The 20,861-nt window shown below is 40.9% G+C and overlaps 1 protein-coding gene across 3 annotated transcripts in view; it reads left to right on the top strand.

Moving 5' to 3' along the window:
* ANAPC7 (anaphase promoting complex subunit 7) overlaps window positions 1–20,861 on the top strand; it is a 44,964-nt gene continuing 24,103 nt past the window's right edge. Inside the window, exons 1-11 of one of the 3 annotated variants that reach the window (XM_006099017.3) lie at window positions 1–200; window positions 3,354–3,540; window positions 5,144–5,263; window positions 8,535–8,646; window positions 8,953–9,106; window positions 10,217–10,359; window positions 12,060–12,177; window positions 12,839–13,035; window positions 16,117–16,341; window positions 17,744–17,894; window positions 19,586–20,426. In XM_006099017.3, the coding sequence (XP_006099079.1) occupies window positions 1–200; window positions 3,354–3,540; window positions 5,144–5,263; window positions 8,535–8,646; window positions 8,953–9,106; window positions 10,217–10,359; window positions 12,060–12,177; window positions 12,839–13,035; window positions 16,117–16,341; window positions 17,744–17,894; window positions 19,586–19,775 (1,797 nt within the window). In that variant the 3' untranslated portion in view covers window positions 19,776–20,426. Of the gene's footprint in view, window positions 201–3,353; window positions 3,541–5,143; window positions 5,264–8,534; window positions 8,647–8,952; window positions 9,107–10,216; window positions 10,360–12,059; window positions 12,178–12,838; window positions 13,036–16,116; window positions 16,342–17,743; window positions 17,895–19,585; window positions 20,427–20,861 lie in introns of those variants that run through there. The other 2 variants (XM_006099018.3, XR_002831707.1) reach the window with 2 other exon arrangements.

The raw sequence follows: 20,861 nt of genomic DNA, 5'->3' as shown, positions 1-20,861 counted from the left end.
ATGGACCCCGCCGCGGCCGCCATTTTGGGGTCTTCCCTAAGGATCTCCTACCGGCTTTTCGTGCCGCTGCCACCCCTCCCCGCGGCCTTGCCGGGCAGGATGAATGTGATAGACCACGTGCGAGACATGGCGGCCGCGGGGCTGCACTCCAACGTGCGGCTCCTCAGCAGCTTGTTACTTACAATGAGTAATAACAACCCGTGAGTGGAGGCGGGGAGCGGCCGGGGCTGAGGAGAAAGCGGCGCCGGTTGGGAGCGGGGCTGAGGGGCCTCGAGACTGCGAGGAGGAGGGCCTCCTCGCGCGGGGGCCCGAAGGAGGGGCCGGCGGCGGTCCCTGGGACGAACTCCCTGCGGGGAACGTGTCGAGTGGCGGTGGCGGTTTCAAGAAATGCCAGGCGGAGGCTCTGAGGGCGACCCTGGCGAGGGTGCCCCGGAAAGTTGAGGGCGTAGGGGTTTCCTGAGGCACCTGCTGCCGGGCACGGCGACTGTCACGTCGCCGGGCTGGTTCCTCTCTTCCCGGCTCCTTCCCGAAGAACGTTTTCTCCTTCGGCGAAGCGCAGAGGCCCCGCGTCTCCTGCTTTCATACGGTCCGCCCGCGTTTGGGCCGGGCCTTCCCCCCGGAGGGTGTGAGCAGGGTCCGCTTCCTCGCCCCAGCGAACCCCTGAGAATGGAGACACCCCGGGAGGAGGGGAGGGGCCCCTTTCCTGCGGTCAGAGCTGCCTGGTACTGAGTCTTAACCACGGCAGAGGCGCGGGGCTCTCTGCAGCCTTGAGGGCTTACATGTCTTCATTTTAAGGTCCTTCCCAGGGCCAGCGAGGCCAGACACCTCCCTCCCCAGTGTAATCTCATGGCCCCGGCTCACTGCGCTCCAGCCAGGTCCCTCCCTGTCTGTTCTTTCCGACGCTGAGCACGCCCGGCCGGTCCTCAGCTCAGGGCTTTTGCATTTGTCTTTCTGCTCAGAGTTCTTCCCTTAGACCCGCCTCCTCACATAGGTTTCAGCACAGAAATCCCTTCCTAAGAATTCTCAGCTCCTCAGAGTTGTTCCTTCACCCTGTCCTATCCCTTTGCCCTGTTTTATAGTCTGCGCATCACTTTACTTTTAAAAACGGAGATGTAATTGACATGTAACATTTATATTAATTTCAGGTGCACAGCGTAATAATTCTGTATCTATTGTGATAGGAGCACCACAATAAGTCTAGTTAACATCCATCACTACACGTAGTTACAGGTGGGGTTTTGTTTGTTTTTTTCTGGTGAGGACTTTGAAGATCTGTATTCCACGTCACCCTGTTAAAGAACACATCTCTTAACTCCCAACGAAGTCGGCCCAGTGCCTGTGTACAGTAAGCACTCAGACATTTACTGCACGTGCTAAAGGAGTGCATGCAACCTTAAGAAGGTGAAATAACCTGTAAGTTCACACATCTAGGAAGTGGAAGAGCCGTAATGTCTGGATTTTGGTCCTTTTGACTCTAAGGGTCTCCATTCTGACCAGGACAGCCTGCTATCTCTAAATGGCATTATCATGAAACTAGAGGCCCGGTGCTCCAATTCGTGCATGGGTGGGGCCTGTCTAGCCCCATCAGTGTGTGGGGGGCTGATTGGGGCAGGGCCTGTCCAGGGGGAAGGGCCTGGGGCAGTTGGTGGGGCAGCCCCGCCCCCTGGTTGAACTCTGGTTGAACTCCTAGTCCAGGGGACAATTTGCATATTACTCTTTGATTATATAGGATTTTCTACTCAGGGTGGACCCATTTGCATTTGGCCTGCTTGTGAAGCTGTATAGGGCAGAGAAGAAAGGCCCCTTGGATGCTTCCAGTGCAGCTGCTCTCCCATTTCATTCCCATTAGGGTGCTAACCCATCATTTTGCCACTGTCCACGTAGTGTTGACAGGGAGGAGCCCTCCTCTGTCAGCCTTCTGTTTATTCTGGAGCCTTTCACTTGGTTCTGAGTGATTTGTCAAGGAACAGTTTCCACCATTGGGAATCTGTGCAGGAGTTAGTCATTGTCCTTGGTTCTTGAAGATGTTACAAGGTAGTTAGAAGCAGTCTGATCCTCTGACTAGACTTCTTCATATTAGGTTAAACTGGCAGTTAACTAGTTTCCAGAGGCATTTAGATTCTGACCTTTATCATTTATATTTTCAAATTTCTTACTGAATTGACAATACAATACAGTAAAAAAAAAAAAAATTCAAACAAAGCAGAAAGGGTCTGCAGATAAGTACCTATCCCTGAGTCTTGAACCTCATCACCCCACCATTTCCCTTCTCCAGAGGCAAACAACATTAAGTTTCTCACATATCATTCCAGAGATAATGTAAGTAGGCATGTATGTTATAATATATAAATATACATAAGTATCTAAATGCTTCCTGAGTATAGTAACATTTTCTATCCAATCTTATTTCTCATTAAATACACTGTCCTTAAGCCCCTGAGACTTAAGATAAAAATTCTTCAAGTGCTTATAAAGTTTACTTTTGTGTATAAAATAAAATAAAAAACCTTTATCAAATAAGACTAATCCGCCCTGACTGGTTTGGCTCAGTGAACTGAAAGGTCCCAGATTTGATTCCAGTCAAGGGCATGTACCTTGGTTGTAGGCACATTCCCAGTAGGGGGTGTGCAGGAGGCAGCTGATTGATGTTTCTCTCTCATCGATGTTTCTAACTCTCTATCCCTCTCCCTTCCTCTGTAAAAAATCAATAAAATATACTTTAAAAAAAAAAAAGACTAATCCTCTTTCTATCCCACTCTATTCCATTAGCTTATCCTCTTCTATTTCCATATTTCAGTATTTCTATTTTCTTCAGGATTTGAAGAGTTTTCAGTTCCCTACAAACCTCTTTTCAGTACTTTCCTAAAAAGGATTCAATTGATGAACTTTCTCTTCTAAGTTTTCAACCCTTCTTTGGTAATACTATTTAAATCATTGTGATTGTTCTTCTTTGTCTTATCCTAAAAATTGATGTTACTATAAGAGAGAATGGATATCAAACTGTTAAATTAAGTCTTGGGTTAAAGGAGAGGAGGAAAAGATATATTACATTTCTCTTTGTACACTTTTGTAGAGTTATACAAAGAGATTTAAAGATATCATTGCTTTTATAGTAAGTAAAGGAAATATTTAAGGCAATTTTCTAGATGTGTTGACCATATTAGCGTAGAGTACGCCTCATCCCTCTAATTTTAGGAACTAGCACTTAAGGCACATTTATTTTTTTGGAAACTGTCATTACATAAGGCTGTGTGCTAGGCTTGGACACTAAGAAGGGACACTAAGGGCAGGCATGTACTTTCTAACATTTCAAAAACAACCCATGTAGGGGGTATCCTTTCTTTGTTTTCTAGTGAGTTATTCTCCCCATCTCAGAAGTACCAGCTTTTGGTGTATCATGCAGATTCTCTCTTTCATGATAAGGAATATCGGAATGCTGTGAGCAAGTATACCATGGCTTTACAGCAGAAGAAAGCCTTAAGTAAAACTTCAAAAGTGAGACCTTCAACTGGCAATTCTACATCCACTCCACAGAGTCAGGTAATTGGAAATACAAAGTGTGATTTTGGTGGGGGAGGGCTGGGAGCGAGAGAGACTGAAAGAATTTATAAGGCTGATGTGGAAGATGTAAAATAAAATGTAATTTTAAAGGGGACTTGACTGGAGAAACAAAGATGAAAAACCACTTAGATGAAAGAATGCATCCAACCAAGCATTTAGGGCTAAAAGCAAAATTCACTCTGGATGAATCTAAAAATGGAATTAACTATGAATTTTCTGGGTTCTAACCAACGTCATGCATTGTTCCTCCCTTTCATACAAACAGAACTTAAAATCTAGTGTTTTTATAATGTTAATGAAAATATAACTTTAAAATGTAACTCAAATTTTACGACTGTGAATACCTGGGGAAATATATAGGAAATCTGAAAATTCCTGCCAATTTTTGATAGTTGCTTAAGAATTAGTTAAATAAATGAAGGGGGGTTATAATTTTACCATTTGGTGGAGCCATCCCATTGCTAGAAATTAACCATATAGTAGACTCACAAAAGATTTATAGGATATATAATTAAGGTTGCTTATTGCAGCATTGTTTATAATGGTAAGAAACGGAAGCAAAAGTGTTCATTAGTTAGGACTATTTAAATTATAGTTTAGCTATAAGATGCAATATGATGGAACTATTAAATGAAAAATGAGATAAATATATGTGCTAATTTGGAAAGCCTGTATATATTAGTAAAGAAAAGTTTTGAAGCAGTGTGTTCAATACTCCCTGTTTGTGTGTGTGTTTGTTGTTAATCCTCACCTGAGGATATATTTTTTCCATTGATTTTAGAGAGAGTGGAAGGGAGGGTGAGAGAGAGAGAGAGAGAGAGAAACATCTATGTGAGAGAGACACATCGATTGGTTGCCTGCCACACACACCCTGGACCTGACGGGCCAGGGACCAAACTTGCAACCCAGGTATGTGCCCTTGACTGGGAATTGAACCCGAGACCTTTCAGTGCGTGGACCTGTGTTCCAACCACTGAGCTACACCAGCCAGAGCAATTAACACATTTTCAAGGTTGATCTATGTTATAGAATTAATCAGTTCTTCATTCCTTTTTTTCCCAAATAATATTTCATTTTATGGTTATATCATATTTTAACTATTGGACATTTGGATTGTTTCCATTTTTTGCTTATAATTAACTAGAGGCCTGGTGCACGAATTCGTGCATGGGTAGGGTCCCTTGGCCTGGCCAGTGATCGGGGCTGATCAGGGCCGGCTGGCCAGGGGGAGGGACTGTGGGAGGTTGGCTGGCCACGGGAGGTTGGCTGTGGGAGCGCACTGACCACCAAGGGGGCAGCTCCTGCGTTGAGCGTTTGCCCCCTGGTGGTCAGTGCGTGTCATAGCTACTGGCTGGTCATCTGGTCATAACGGTCACTTAGGCTTTTATATATATATAGATAGATAGATAGATAGTTAGATAGATGCTGTTATGAACATTTGTGTGTAGGCTTTTATTTGGATATATGTTTTCAGTTCTCTTGGCTGTATATATAGGAGCAGAATTGCTGGGCGATAGATATTATGGTAACCCTATGTTTAAGATTATGAAGAAGTACCATAGATGTTTTCATTTCCTCTTAGTGTCTTCCATCTGAAATTGAAGTGAAATACAAAATGGCTGAATGTTACACGATGCTAAAACAAGATAAAGATGCCATTGCTATACTTGATGGGATCCCTTCAAGACAAAGAACTCCCAAAGTAAGTTGAATTAACAATTTGTTACATCATTTTCAACTCCCCATTCCTTCCACCACTCTTCCTTCATGTTTTCACTATACATTAGAGCAGTGGTTCTCAACCTTGGCTGCACATTAGAATCACCTGGGAATCTTTTTAAAATCCTGATTTCTGGGCCTCATCCTCTGGAAATTCTGTTTCTTTGTTATGGGGTGGGGCCACAACATTAGTAACAAAGAAACAGAATTTCCAGAGGATGAGGCCCAGAAATCAGGATTTTAAAAAGATTCCCAGGTGATTCTAATGTGCATCCAAGGTTGAGAACCACTGCATTAGGGAGTCCATCTGAACATTTTACTCTTGCCTCTCTCTGGTTTTCACTTTGTTCCCTTGTTAAAGAGTTAAGAGTTCAGAGAGGTAGAAGAGTGCCTTTCTTCTGAGACCCTGAAAATTCAGCTGATGAAAATGGTAGCTGGAGAATACTAGTGCTTATTCTTACTGTAGAAAAGAATGAATTGCAATACACTTCCAGGTGGCAACAATACTGTTTTAGAACCTTATTTTTTTGCAATGTGAATGATTTTATTAATCCCTTCATTTTCAAAATCAAGTCTACAAGACCCTTTTGTACTTATTTGTGTGTGGGGTATGTATTTGTATTTGATTTCACAACATATTGTAGTGAATAGAACATCTTCAACTGAAATCAGAAGATCTGGTGTCTTGTCTGAGTTTTGGGCATACAAGCTGTTTGTAGTGTGTACTTGGGCAAATTCCAATCTGAACCTTATTTTTTCCCCTTATTTATAAAATGAGGATAATAATACTTTTTCTGCTAACTTTTGGAAAAACTAAGTTTATGGATGTGAGAATACTCTTTAAAGTACTATTCTGTACGGAGTATTATATTGGACATCTTTGATTTTGGGTTTTTGGGTGTATTTTATTTTTAAGCCCAGTTTAGAAAAATAATGCAAATTCTTGCTCTTAGATTGAATTCATGTCAGTATTTAATATTCTACCATATTCTTTCATGTCACCTGTCTCCTTCACTTCATTGAAAAACTTTTGTGTAACTTGTGCTTAATAGTGAAGGATTTTATCTGTAAGATGCCTGTGTTCATCCTACTGTCCTTAAGAGGAATCTAATCAGTAAGGACCTAGTGTATTTAGTTAGTGTTTTTTCACCTAAATGTTGCTAAGTTTTAAAAGTAACCAATCAAACTTGATGAGAATGTGTTTAAGTATCTCTTCATAATGAGAATGTATTTACGACTTTGAGTTTTTATAATTAAGCTATTTCCCCAGTATATTTATTTTATGGTGGTGGCTGCTATTAAAAACATTTGGAAGCATGTTACAGACTACTCTGTCTTAAAATAAGCTTGAATGCTTATATATTAACTTGTGTTCTGGTACCCTATGAAAGACTTACCTGAAGAATAATTTTTTCATATATGAAGAATATCTTTTGAAAGATGCTGTTTTCATTATAAACTTTGAATTATACCTGTTCATTATCTTACTGGAAATGCACCATTATTTCCTCCTTAATGACTTCAAGGAGTTTGGGGACAATGAGTAATGACAAAGAAGCTCAGTTTTGTGGTATCCAGTGCTTTGGTGTTTACTGCTATCATTTTAAGAGGGACTAGAGGAATCTGCATTTATTAGGAGTACATATTCTTCATTCTGTAGAGCTATTATAGCCAGGAGCAAACAAAGATGTGTTCCTCAAACATAAACCTATAATATTTACAGTTTTTCTTTCTTGTCCGTTAGGGAGTTAACTGGCTTCTCAGTCTGTGTACAGGACAAGGAAGTGAGTCAAAATACGTCTAAATGAACGTCTGTTAATGTATGGTAAACACCGCCACACATTCCTTCACATTTTAAAGGAAAATTCCAGTGTGAGATTATTATATCTTGGTAAATCTTTGACTTTTAAGAGCAAACATATAACATATAATTTCTCAGTTTTTAGAAAATGATTACTGCTGTGTTTATAACTGGTAGAATGTGGCTTTGTGATGTTACCAAGTAAGTATCTGCTTTAAAAATAATTGATTTTCTCACTAGGTAGTACTCAAAACTCATTCTTTTGAAGTGCCAGGTAGTTTAAAGGGAATTTTAATATTTGTTGGCCCATCAGTCATGATTTGTTAATAACAAGCAGTCAAGAAAGGTTTTTAAATTTAAACCTCTTTTTAAGTATAGACACTAATACTGGAGTTTTCCTTTAAGTACCTTCTTTTGCATTTCAATATAGCCTAAAATGGAAAAATCTGAGGCCAAATAAAAAAATAGTTTTATTTCTAGTATTTTATTATTTCATTGTTTGAATCAGTATGGATTTATGCCATACTAGATTGTTTTATATACTGTAAGTACATAATTGGAACAGATGTTTTTCATCTTCAGACCCACTCTTTTGAGTAAATATCTGGAGTACGAAGCTATAGATTGAAGAGATTGGGATTGGCTTTTTTACTCTTGTGCCCTCATGTTGACTGCTTCCTTAGGTTAATGATCTGGCAAACTCTGTGTTGTGTTATGATCTATTAATTTTAAATTGGAATATAAAGTTTTGCGGAGTTACATATTTGAATTGTGTTATTTAAATAGTATAACTAATCTCTGGATCATTGTTTTTTTAAAGGTCAGTTAGAGTTTGATTTTTGTAGCATAACTTTGATGAGTCAGACAGTACCTATTGGTCAAAGCTTTAAGCATGAGAAAGGCTAGAGTCTAGCTGCTAGACTAATTGTCAGAGAGAAGCCAAGCATTGTGCTTTTGGGTCTGTCATTTCCTTTTTGGGGAAAATTCATCTTAAGTAGCTATGTTAAGAATTCCTCACTTTCTGTGGCTTGATGTTAATTGCATTTAAAAAATGTAAACTTGAGCACTTCTAGAATAGTTCATCTTCTGTCTTAAGACCAAGAAAGAATCAAGGTAATTAGAATTCTGTAACATTTCTCAAATGAATGTTACTCCCATTTCCAGAGGCAGCATCTTTGGTCCAAATACTATTGGACCTTTTGGTTGGGTAAGTGAAAGGAATTTGATTTTCCTTTTAGAAATGGGAGGACATAGGAAAAGCAAAGGTGGTAATTTTCTGTTTGGTTTGATGAATGGAGTTGGTCATTGTTTATTTCCATGGAGCTGTGGGTAGATTTTCTAGTAAAAAATAAAGTAATAGCTAGTAATAAAAATCAGGACCTAAATTGATGGTGAAATATTTTCTTTGCAATATACACTTAATCTTATTGTCTTCTGGTTTTATTTATTACAGATAAACATGATGCTGGCAAACTTGTATAAGAAGGCTGGTCAGGAGCGCCCTTCAGTCACCAGCTATAAGGAAGTGCTGAGGCAGTGCCCATTAGCCCTTGATGCCATTCTAGGTACGGATCATTCTCTGCCATGGAGTGTTTACTCTCTAATGTAGTAGTTCTCAATCTTGGTGGTATACTAGAATAGTTTTATTTTTCCAAAAGTTTCATCTGTAGATGGTGATTTAATAGATTACCGTTGGTCATGTATTTCACTGATCAAGAAGTAATAAATTATGTTTGTTCTGTCATATGCATCTTGATTCGAATAGGACAGAGGTTGCCTTTAGCCCATGGAAAGGGTAACCTGTTGGTTATTACATTGTAGAAGAGAGACGCTATGCCTCACTTTCTTTTTCCTGCTTTCTGTTGGGTTAGGTTTGCTGTCCCTATCTGTAAAAGGTGCAGAGGTGGCATCAATGACAATGAATGTCATCCAGACCGTGCCTAACTTGGACTGGCTCTCTGTGTGGATCAAAGCATATGCTTTTGTGCATACTGGTGACAACTCAAGAGCAATCAATACCATCTGGTGAGAGCCACAAAATTACTAAGTGTTCTTGAAGCCCTTTCCTTGTAAGGAGGTCTGATATATCTAAATTAGCAAAACAGAAAAATTAGATGCTTACTCTTGGTGTTGCAGCCAGTTGTCCCTGGGCTTTGTTAGTCTCTTAATGTACCATATGGTCCCAAATGTAATAATCTCTGCTGAGCACCTGTTAATTGTAAACTTGGACCGAGTTTAGCTCTGTACTTGCAAAAGTAGTAACCCTTGCAAAGCAAACTGCCTTTGTGTATCATGCTTGATTGAACCTGGAAGACATCTTTTTGCATGCCCAGAAGCATAGTTATTGCAGCATCTGATCTGGGTTGCGTCCCTAGGACTGGGATTTTCTTTCTAGTCAGGTAAAGTCCAAGGACAAGAGACTGGGATTTGTGTTATGCTGTCATTTGGTTGAGTATCAAGTAGCTGTCATTTGTGAATAATATTACATTTAACACCATATAGCATATTTTGTCCACTGAAAAACTGCAATCAGATAGTTATCTATAGGTAACAAGAGATTTCTGCATTCTGTATATTTGCTATCTTATTCTATTAACTTTTTTTTTGAAATGTGTCATTGCATTTAATTTTTTTTTAAATTTGCCAATGCTATGTTGTTTTTTTGTTATGTATATTTTATTGATTTTTTTTTACAGAAAGGAAGAGAGAGGGATAGAGAGCTAGAAACTTCGATGAGAGAGAAACATCAATCAGCTGCCTCCTGCACACCCCCTACTGGGGATGTGCCCACAACCAAGGTACATGCCCTTGACTGGAATCGAACCTGGGACCCTTCAGTCCGCAGGCTGACGCTCTATCCACTGAGCCAAACTTGTCAGGGCTGCATTTAATTTTTATGTCTAGATAATACAATTTCATTATTTTTAAATTGTATATTTTAACTTTTAGGTATAACTTTTTTTAAAATCATAAGCTTAGAATAAGGAAATCTAGTGTACAGTTTGTTTTTAAAGTTTATTATGAAAAATTTCATACATACACAAAAGAAAATAGTACCTATATGCCCGTCACCCAAACTTAACAACCAAGAGGATTTATAGCAGGTTTTAAGGTTCATTGTTTAATATCTTAAAGTTCACTAGAGAAAAAGTCATTATTACGAGATAACGTGGATCTACTGGGAAGCTTAGCAGATCTGTACTTCAGAGCTGGAGACAATAAAAACTCTGTCCTCAAATTTGAACAAGCACAGATGTTGGATCCTTATCTAATAAAAGGTAAGTCATTCTTGGGGCAGGGCAGAAGTGACAATAGAGGGGCAGATCAGGAAAGAGTGAAAATGTAGCATGATCTTGTGATTCCAATTATCATGGACATAGTTTGTAAAATTTGTAACAGTTGCTATTTACCATTCTTTTGGTCCTGACGTGTCTCCAACACTTGGGTAATTCCATGTGAGCAGTTGTTTTTGCTTCATTCAAGTGTCATCTCACCACAGATCATTATTTAGGTTTTTTTTTTCGTTTGCAAGGAGTTATAGCCTCTCCTTACGATCATAGGCTCTCCTTAAGATTTATAGATTTATGATGTGCCTGACTGAGAGTTTGGATGGCATCCCCAGAACTGTAATCTCTTTTTAGGAGATTTACTTTACTCTGTCCTTAGTATAGTTAAAAGGGAATAAATGAACAGATGTTAAGAAAAGGATGAGGTAAATGAAGGAAGTAATTAGGAGTGAACAACAACAAAAATTACTGATCTGAAAGGAGATGCAGTTGAAGGAGTAAGCCACAGGCACTTCTAAAGGATGACTGTGGGGTGACTGTCAGTAAGTGAAGGGTGCATGCTCAGGAATAGCAGTATAAAGTCAAATAGAAGGGCTGAGGTCTGCTTGTAAAGACCCCAAAAAGGCCATCAGAATGACCTTGTTACAATAAACAGTCTTGTAGACACGTAAGCCACAAGAATGACAGAGCAGTGAGAGGAAAGATGAATTTGTTTGTTACAGGTCTCCCTCTTGCCCAGTGCTTATTTCTCTTCTCCAAGCTACCCATGACCATAATGAAAATGGTGTTTTAGAAATACTAATCGGATAGTAGTCAGCAGCCTGGAGTTGGAAGCTCAGACCAGAGTCGGGGCCAGCAGGGAATGTTGCAGTAATCTTGGCTTGAGACACATTTTCCTGGGAATCTGAAGGGATAGTAAGGAATGGAGGGGAATAGTGTTAAGAGACGAGTGACAAGAATGGAGAGCCCTTTTTATAGAACATGAGAGAATGAAGAGTGTGTGTGTGTGTGTGTGTGTGTGTGTGTGTGTAGGGATGATTTTACATGAACTAGACTCAGAAAGAACTACTGCTTTTTCTGGAATAGGCTAACATTTTTTCAAGACCAACTGGCATATTAAGTGTGCAACCCTGACTGTGCCTAGACCTCTTGGAAGAGAGAACTTACTTGATACCTTTTTTGGGCCTTTCTGGTTGAGTTAGGATGGCTGTAGTTCACACCACAGGCTATAGGGATAAATAGTTCCTGAAAATAACAGACTTTTAAATTGGGAGGTAGGTCCTACTCCTTTCCTTTTTCTTTAGTTTGTATGTGTTTTTTCTTTTTTAAAACATATTTTTATTGATTTCAGACAGGAAAAGAGAGGGGTAGAGAGAGAGAAAGATCAGGGATGAGAGAGAATCATTGATCGGTTGCCTCCTCCACACCCGACATGGGGGATCGAGCCCACAATCCAGGAATGTGCCCTGACCCGAAATTGAACCTTAGGTCGACACTCAACCACTGAGCTATCCCGGCTGGGCTGTTGTTTTTAGTTTTTATAAATCATTTTGTTGGGAACTGGGAATGCTGATGGAAGGAGCTCATGATGGTGGAAAGGGCTCAAATCCTAAGGAGCTGGGGCCTCGGTGTGGGCTCTGAGGATGGTGCTACCTTTTATAAGGGAGTTTAAAGAGCCTCTTCCTTTCTAGGAATGGATGTATATGGCTACCTCCTGGCACGAGAAGGGCGGCTGGAGGATGTGGAGAATCTTGGCTGCCGCCTTTTCAATATTTCTGATCAGCATGCAGAACCCTGGGTGGTCTCTGGGTATGTTTATGCGCTCCCCCTTCCCCCACCCCCCCAGTTTCCAGCAGATTCTTTGGGAACGTGTAGTTCTTGAATAGGCTATAGCTTGAAAACACAGGTTTAAGAGATAATAAGACTTGGATTCGAATTATGGTCTTTGACTTTAGACACATGATTTACTTCTTAAATCTCTGTTCTTTGGAAAACAAGGACAATACCGCTGTTTCATGGGGTAGGTATTAACTGAGATAGTGAATGCATCATGCTCAGCACAGGAGCTGCTGTTTTGTTATTGACCTGGCTTTATAAATTCTCTGAATGTCTCTGATCTGCTAACATATCCAGATCATCAGGTTCTCCTCCATATCAAGATTTCTCCCTTAAAAATAAATGTTTAGTAGATATTTTTGTTTTGTTCTTTCACTGATAGATTAAGTGTGGTTTGTAATAAGAATCATGTAGAGGGCCTTCTATGAAGTTTCTTTACATAGGCATACCTTGGAGATACTGCGGGTTCCACGCCAACTAACTCAATAAAGCGAGTTTTATAGTATTTTTGTTTGTAGAAGATCTTGCCTTCATTTTGCAAAAAACACAACACTTGTGAAGAACAACAAAGAGCAATAAAGTGTGGTATGCCTGTATTGTTCTCTCTGGTAACTTTTGTTTGTTTTTTCTCCAGGTGTCATAGCTTCTATAGCAAACGCTACTCTCGGGCCCTCTATTTAGGAGCAAAGGCCATTCAGCTGAACAGTAATAGTGTTCAAGCTTTGCTACTTAAGGGAGCAGCACTCAGGAACATGGGCAGAGTCCAAGAAGCAATAATCCACTTTCGGGAGGCTATACGGCTTGCACCTTGTCGCTTAGACTGTTATGAAGGTAAGATAAAAATTATAGATGACAGTGCGAATCTGTAGGTGTGGCAACAGCACTCAGATGGAAGGCTTAGTTAGGCTGGCAGTTCCCAAACTTGGTTGTACTTTGGAATCCACTGGGGAACTTTTAAAAGTCCTGATGCCAGGTTACTCTAATACAGCGGTTCTCAGCCTGTGGGTCACGACCCCTTTGGCGGTCGAACAACCCTTTCACAGGGGTCGCCTAAGACCATCCTGCATATCATATTTACATTACGATTCATAACAGCAACATTACAGTTATGAAGTAGCAATGAAAATAATTTTATGGTTGGGTCACAACTTGAGGAACTGTATTTAAAGGGCCAGAAGGTTGAGAACCACTGCTCTAATATCATGTAAATTAGAATATTTGATAGTGGGAGATGGGTATCAGTGTTTTTTTTTGAAGATCCCAGGTATTGCTAATGTGCAGACAAGTTTGGGAATCACTGCATCAGGCACTTTAAATTTAGGGCTTTTGCTGGACTTTTCACTTCATACTTTCAGAATCCATTTCTCTTTGTTTTGTTTTTGGTGATGGAGTAAGTAGTTGAGGTTAAATTTTTGGTCCTTTTTTTGGTTTCTCAAACGTGGACAACTCATTAGTGTAAATCTCTCTGTGCCAGCAGTGTGCTGAATCATTTGGTTATTATAGGTCTTTAGTCTTTTTCACAGTTGCCTTACATTGGGCCAGAAATATTACCCATAGCAGTGGTCGGCAAACTCATTAGTCAACAGAGCCAAATATCAACAGGACAACGATTGAAATTTCTTTTGAGAGCCAGATTTTTTAAACTTAAACTATATAGGTAGGTACATTGTTATTAACTTAATTAGGGTACTCCTAAGGCTTAGGAAGAGCCACACTCAAGGGACCAAAGAGCTGCATGTGGTTCGTGAGCCGCAGTTTGCCGACCACTGACCCATAGGGTAACCCATATTCATATGATGGTGGTGTTGTGGGAATTGGTAGGTTCATTGTGACTCCAGAGTGGGCTTGATCAGGGTCAAACTTGTTTTGTTATGTACTATTTTAAGTTCATGTGAACTGACCCTAGGAGTTCAAAGGAGTTGTGCCAGCTTCTGCAATATCTGGTGACTCAGTCACAGACTTTGAAATAGCTCTTACAAAATGCAGTTCCTCCAAAGCATATTTTTATATGAAAGAATTTAAAAATAAACCCAAGAGTATAGGAGTCATTTGCTGTTAACAGGAAGATGAGTTCAAATTTGAAAAATAAAATTTGAAAGTGGGGGTAAAAAAACAAATTTTCCTGTGTGGATTACTACCCCAATAAAATTAACAAATAAAATGTAAAATAAATAAATAAATAAATAAAAACAAATCTGCTTAGTCAGTCAGAGCTATACCTATGGTGGATTTGTTCTTAAAGAAACCCCAGCAGACCAAGCTTTTGGTTTCAAATTAAATTCTTAATCCTGAGCTATAACGTCCCTACCTCTCAGCAGCTTATATCATGCTAATTCCTTTGTGCTGCGTGCCTGACTCACCTGAACCCAGGAATGCAGTTGAAGAGCTTGGACACAGGCTGGGAAGGATTGTTGGGGGCAGAGGTTTTTCCCCAGCTGGCTGGCCAGTGAGGCTTCAAGGGCTGCCTTCACTCAAGTTACCATTTGGAGGTTGGATCAGGGTGACTGGTCATACCCTCTGGTGCTTGCAGCCTCCAGTCTAGCTTCTTTTACTGGTAGGGGCATTCTTTCCATTTCCTTCTGACATTCCAATGGGGCTTTTGCAGGGAAGTATAACTTCTCAAGTAGTTGCAGACTACTGTATTCTGACTCTAACACGTTGCCCTTAAGAGTTAGGTAATTTCTGGTTAAGTACCATAGTGTGTGGTAGAATGTGCTAGGGTGGAGGAGTATGCAGAGAGAATTAGCCAGGGATTGTGTGGGTTCGGGGTTTAAGCTGTTTTGATGAGTGCTTTGTGCCAAAAAATACTTCCTCTGTTTTCCTCAACTTCTTGAAGAGTTGACTGTATTTGAAGTGTCTCCATAGGACATCTATCTTGCTGTGGGTATGAAAAGAGGCAGAAGCTGCTAATCTTGGTATATTCGGTCCATCTGATGAAGCTCTTTCCATCTAGTTTAGGGAAGTCCTCAGCAAATGCTTTTGGGGACTGTGTTTCAAAGAACTGGACATTCACTTTTTTATAGGAGCCTAAAACTAGGACATTAAAGGTGACTGAACACAGTGGAAATTAACAGCTTGTTAAGAGGCAGGGAAACCTGGTTTTGTTAGAAACATCTGTGATGGTTTCAGCTAATGATTAGTGTCATATTTGTTCCTCTAACGTTCAGCTGGGTTGCATACATGCTTCAGTTTACTTAGCCGTGTTCGTTACCTTCCTAACTGAAGGTGCCTTCGAAGTGCAGGCTTTTTCTTTATTTGTGAAGTGCTCTGGGGACGAGCACTCTTTTTTTTTTTTTTTTTTAATATATTTTATTAATTTTTTACAGAGAGGAAGGGAGAGAGATAGAGAGCTAGAATCATCGATGAGAGAGAAACATCGATCAGCTGCCTCCTGCACACCTCCTACTGGGGATGTGCCTGCAACCAAGGTACATGCCCTTGACCGGAATCGAACCTAGGACCTTTCAGTCCGCAGGCCGACGCTCTATCCACTGAGCCAAACCGGTTATGGCAGGGACAAGCACTCTTTACTCCATCAACATAACGTCCAGTCTAATCTCACCATCAAAGTTTTCTCCTGGCCCTAACCGGTTTGGCTAAGTGGATAGAGCATCAGCCTGTGGACTGAAGGGTCCCAGGTTCCATTCCAGTCAAGGGCGGGCATATCCCCAGTAGGGGGTGTGCAGGAGGCAGCTGATCGATGTTTCTCTCTCATCAATGATTCTAACTCTCTATCCCTCTCTCTTCCTCTCTGTAAAAAAACAATAAAATATATATATATTAAAAAAAAGTGTTCTCCTGGCCTGCCCCTGGTCTGAAACTTTGAAGGTTTATAATTTGGAAGGCTGTCAGAGTAGAAGCATGGCTTAGAATGGTAATGTGGTTGAGCTTTTTATGTTTTATTTTTTTCAGGTCTCATCGAATGTTACTTAGCCTCAAACAGTATTCGTGAAGCAATGGTAATGGCTAACAATGTTTACAAAACTCTAGGAGCAAATGCACAGACTCTTACCCTTTTAGCCACTGTTTGTCTCGAAGACCCAGTGACACAGGAAAAAGCCAAAACTTTATTAGATAAAGCCCTGAACCAAAGGCCGGATTACATTAAAGCTGTGGTGAAAAAAGCAGAACTGCTTAGTAAGTGTATTTTCTTTACTTCCCTGTTCATCATTCATTGTATAAAATCTTATCTCAGTTGGTTTCCCCAGTTCAGCTGGTTACAGGTGATCGGATAAGTGTGTTCCTTTTGTAGTAGATCTGAGCCCAGATGAATTGGTTTAGCACAACCAAATGTAGCTGGCTTGGATCTGCTTGAATCGGCAGTGACTGACTCTTATAGAGCTATATTTGGTTGTTACTTGTTCAGCTCACTTTGATCCAGTTTTAGTTGTCCTGAACCAGTTTAGGCTGAATATAACTGGTTTGCACCGACTCAAGCTGTTTTGACTCATCTGGATTCTCTTAACGATTTCCCTTTTAGCCTTATTTATTTTTTATTTTATTTATTTTTTAATCCTCACTCAAGGACTTGTTTTTATTGATTTGAGAGAGATAGAGAGATACTGAGAGATCATTTGCCTCCTGAATGGGCCTACTAGGAATTGAACCTGAAACCTGGTATGTGCCCTGATCTGGAATCAAGCTGCTACCTTTTTTTTTTTTTTTTAAATATATTTTTATTGATTTCGAGAGGAAGGGAAAGAGAGAGAGATAGTTACATCAATGATGAGAGAGAATCATTGATCGGCTGCCTTCTACACACCCCACACTGGGGATCGAGCTCACAACCTGGGCATATGCCACTGGGAATTGAACGGTGATCTCTTGGCTCAACCACAGCCACACTGCCTGGGCAAACCGCCACCTTTTGGTGCAGGGGATGGCACTCCAGCCAACTGAGCCACACCTGTCAGGGCTAGCCTTTTTTCTTTTTTTAGTTCCGATTTATGATGAACTCCTGGATTTGGGCTAGTTTGGCAAATAAAATACATGCTCGCTTTTTATTTGAACCTAGGTTAATAGTACCTTTAAAAAAAATCAGAACCCAAACTGCAGATTTCCTAATGGAATAGGAATTCAGATGAGCTTGTTCTTATTTCCTGCCACACCACTTTTTTCTTGAGGACATCTACAAATAGATTGTTGGATGGTGATCAGTGTTGTGGTTTTTGTGTATAAGACTTAAGATGGGGCCCTAGCCAGTTTGGCTCAGTGGATAGAGCGTCAGCCCTCTGACTGAAGGGTTCCAGTTTCGATTCTGGTCAAGGGCATGTACCTTGGTTGCAGGTTCCCCGGCCCTGGTTGGGGGTGCGTGTAGGAGGCAACCAATCAATGTCTGTCTGTCTGTCTGTCTGTCTGTCTCTCTCTCTCTCTCTTTCTCTCTCCCTCTCTCCCTTCCACTCTTTTTAAAAATCAGTGGAAAAATACCTTCGGGTGAGGATTAACAAAAAACAACAACAACAACTTGAGATGGGAATGTATTTTCAAAATGTTGGGTAAGTAGGAAAATGAGGGTCTTTTTTTTTTTTTTTTTTCCCAGGCAGAGAGCAGAAATACGAAGATGGGATTGCTTTGCTGAGGAACGCACTAGCTAATCAGAGTGACTGTGTCCTGCATCGGATCCTAGGAGATTTCCTTGTAGCTGTCAATGAGTATCAGGAAGCAATGGACCAGTATAGTATAGCACTAAGGTAGGCACTTAGCCTCCTGGGGGGAAGTTTGATGAGGGGTAGAGAAGGCAGGGAACTATGTCACAGAAATTCTGGAAACACACACACATTGTGCCCACGGTTGCAAACAGAGTAATAATAGAGGAGGAATTTGTGAATTCATGACTTCAAAAAAATTTTTTTAAGTATATTAACATTAAAGAATGGTTTCACTCATAATCAGCTCACACCACTATAATTTCTGTTTTCATTTGTGTAAATCATCTTCCTGGCCTTGACCACACATATACATATTTTTATAGGGTTATATGTAGTATATATTTTATATTCTGCTTTTTCAAATCAAAGTATTATGAGTACTTTCCCATGTTTTTACCTACTGTAGTAGTTAAGAACTTAAGCTCTGAAGTTTGGTTACTTAACTTTCACCACCTGTTATCTTGGGCAAGTTACTAACAAATTTCCTTGTCTATATCTATCTACCGTACTAGGTATTAAATGATTAAATGAGGATTAAATGATTATTCCATGTAAAGCTCTTAGCACTGTGCCTGGTACATAGTAAATACTAAATAAATAGAGGTATTCTTACTGCTTAGTACAGAAGTGATTTCTTTGAGGGTTGTCTGTGTGTCTTTAAGGTCATGGTGAGGCCTGTCTTTAATTGAGTCTGATCACATTCATTTACTTATTCAGCAGTTGAGCCCCACTCCTGTGCCTGGCATCTCAGTAACCACTGGGGATGCTGCAGTTCCAGTTGCTCTCAGTCTCAGACGTGCAGACTGATGGATACCACGTGCTAAGTGCTTTCATAGCAGTCTCTAGACGGCAAGGTGGGAGTACAGAGGGTGGGGGAGCCCTGGATGTGGGTGAGAGCTGTATGGAAGGTTTTAGAGAAGAGATGATACAAATCAATCTACAGGTATATTAGTAGGAACAGGATTCCCACATGGGTTTTGTCTGCTTTTTGGAAGCCCAGAAGCAAGTGAGAAAATAAAATGCCAGACTTTTATTAGAGGTGGGATTTGTTAGAGGGTGGACACCTGCTGGCTTGGGTGATGGTCACAAAGAAAAGAGGAAAGATTGCTTAGGAGCCAAGTAAATAAATGTTCTTGAGCTTCTGAACTTTGGGGGCTTTTGCACGTGTAATGGCTCATAGCTATTAAACTTGAATGCTCAGATAGGGGTTGCTTTGGGTCCTGGGGTCTAACCTAGGAGTTGACAAATCTGTTCCATGGTAAGCATGATTTTGGTTAACTCCTGCAGTGCTGATACGTTTAATTATAAGAACATGGAACAATTTTATTCACAGGGAAATAAGTATTTTTTGTAACCTTGTAGCTTAAAAACCCAATACTGTTAAATTACATTTGAATTTTTCTATTAATGGGTGTTTACTACTTTTTCATTTGTGTTATCTGATAGCTTCCTCTAGCATAGTGCTAGGGGTAATGTGTGAAAAGGTTTAAGAAATAAATGAAGAAAAACTCAAATTGAGGATTCTAAAAATTAGGACAAGATGCCTTTTTTCACTTCTAGTGGTGAACTCCCTTGATCCTGCCTGTGGAACTGGAGTTGTTTGGAGAGGCCAGGCATTAGCAGTTTCTCTGTGACTGGGTGGTCATTTCACTGGTGAGCCAGGGAGATGACACATCAGCCAGCAAGAAGCAAGGCAGAGATTCAGGCCTCTCCTTTGTTTTGTTGTCCCCTAGTTTGGACCCCAATGACCAGAAGTCTCTAGAGGGGATGCAGAAGATGGAGAAGGAGGAGAGTCCCACGGATGCCACTCAGGAGGAGGATGTGGACGACATGGAAGGGAGTGGGGAAGAAGGGGACCTGGAGGGCAGCGACAGTGAGGCGGCCCAGTGGGCTGACCAGGAGCAGTGGTTCGGCATGCAGTGAGGCAGGCAGCAGCTCCGTGGCCACACTGGCCTGCCCTGCTCTGAGCACTTCCATGGACTGAAAGAACCGTAGGAGCCCGCTCTCTGGGAGGACAATGATTCAGCATGTGATTGCAGCAGGGGTTTCTGCCCCCTGGCTCCATATTTCTAGTAGTGACTTCATTTTTTAAAACTGAGCCTGACCAACCTTCCATATAAATCCATCCTTCCCTGCTCCAGCCAGGGAGGACTGAGTGAGCCTTTTGGGAGGCCCACAGATATGCTGAGACTTCTGGGACAGTACTTTTTATATAACTAACTTCTCAATCTGAAGGCTCGAGGACTAGACAGTGTTTTGTGTATGATGATGTGGGTGGGTTTGAAAGGAGTGACCTGTCACCCAGAGCAAGAATGTCAACTCCTGAGTATGACAGCTACACGGGTTGGCCCTTTCAGAGAGGGTTCCTGTCCCAGAAATCATCATCCTAGTAACCTTGCTTCCTTCTGCAATGTTAGTAATGCCTTAAGCTGACAGTTGCTATTTTGCAGAACAATTTTCCTACTTGCTAATCTGGTAACATGCCTATGAACCTGGGCCAGATCTGAGAAAGGTGTGTGACCTAGAGCATGAACACCTGGGGTAATTAACTAATAAAACTTTTCTATACAGTAATGGTGTTGGGTTGCTCAGAATGGAAGCCCATTATAGATTCTTCTCTTTTTCTCCCTCCTCCCCTCCCTCCCTCCCTCCCTCCCACAATGCATTGTTTCAGTCCTAAAATTATTTGCCATAAAATTACTTCCCAGAGTGTTGGAGCCAGTAGGATTGGGAACCTCAGGTAACACTGAGCTGGTTCACCCATTTGCATTTTCTTATTGGTGAATTTCCCTGGGGGAGAGTCTTTGGCCAGATTTTAGACTGTTTCTGTCTGGCTGTCAGGAGCTCTGAGGTTGGTGTCTGGTTTCAGCATTTGCTGTGGGGTGAGCAGAGGGGTCATTCCCTCATACTCCTTATTTAAGAGGTGATGCTTTTGACAGTATAGGTAACCACAAAGAGGGGTTGGGGGTGGCACAGCTAACCTCAAATTCTCATTAAAACAAACTTAGT

Source organism: Myotis lucifugus, unplaced genomic scaffold (genome assembly GCF_000147115.1).
Source record: "Myotis lucifugus unplaced genomic scaffold, Myoluc2.0 scaffold_256, whole genome shotgun sequence".
NCBI lineage: Eukaryota > Metazoa > Chordata > Mammalia > Chiroptera > Vespertilionidae > Myotis > Myotis lucifugus.
The sequence above is the reverse complement of the archived record's forward strand: the minus strand, read 5'-3'. Positions and strand labels throughout refer to the sequence as shown.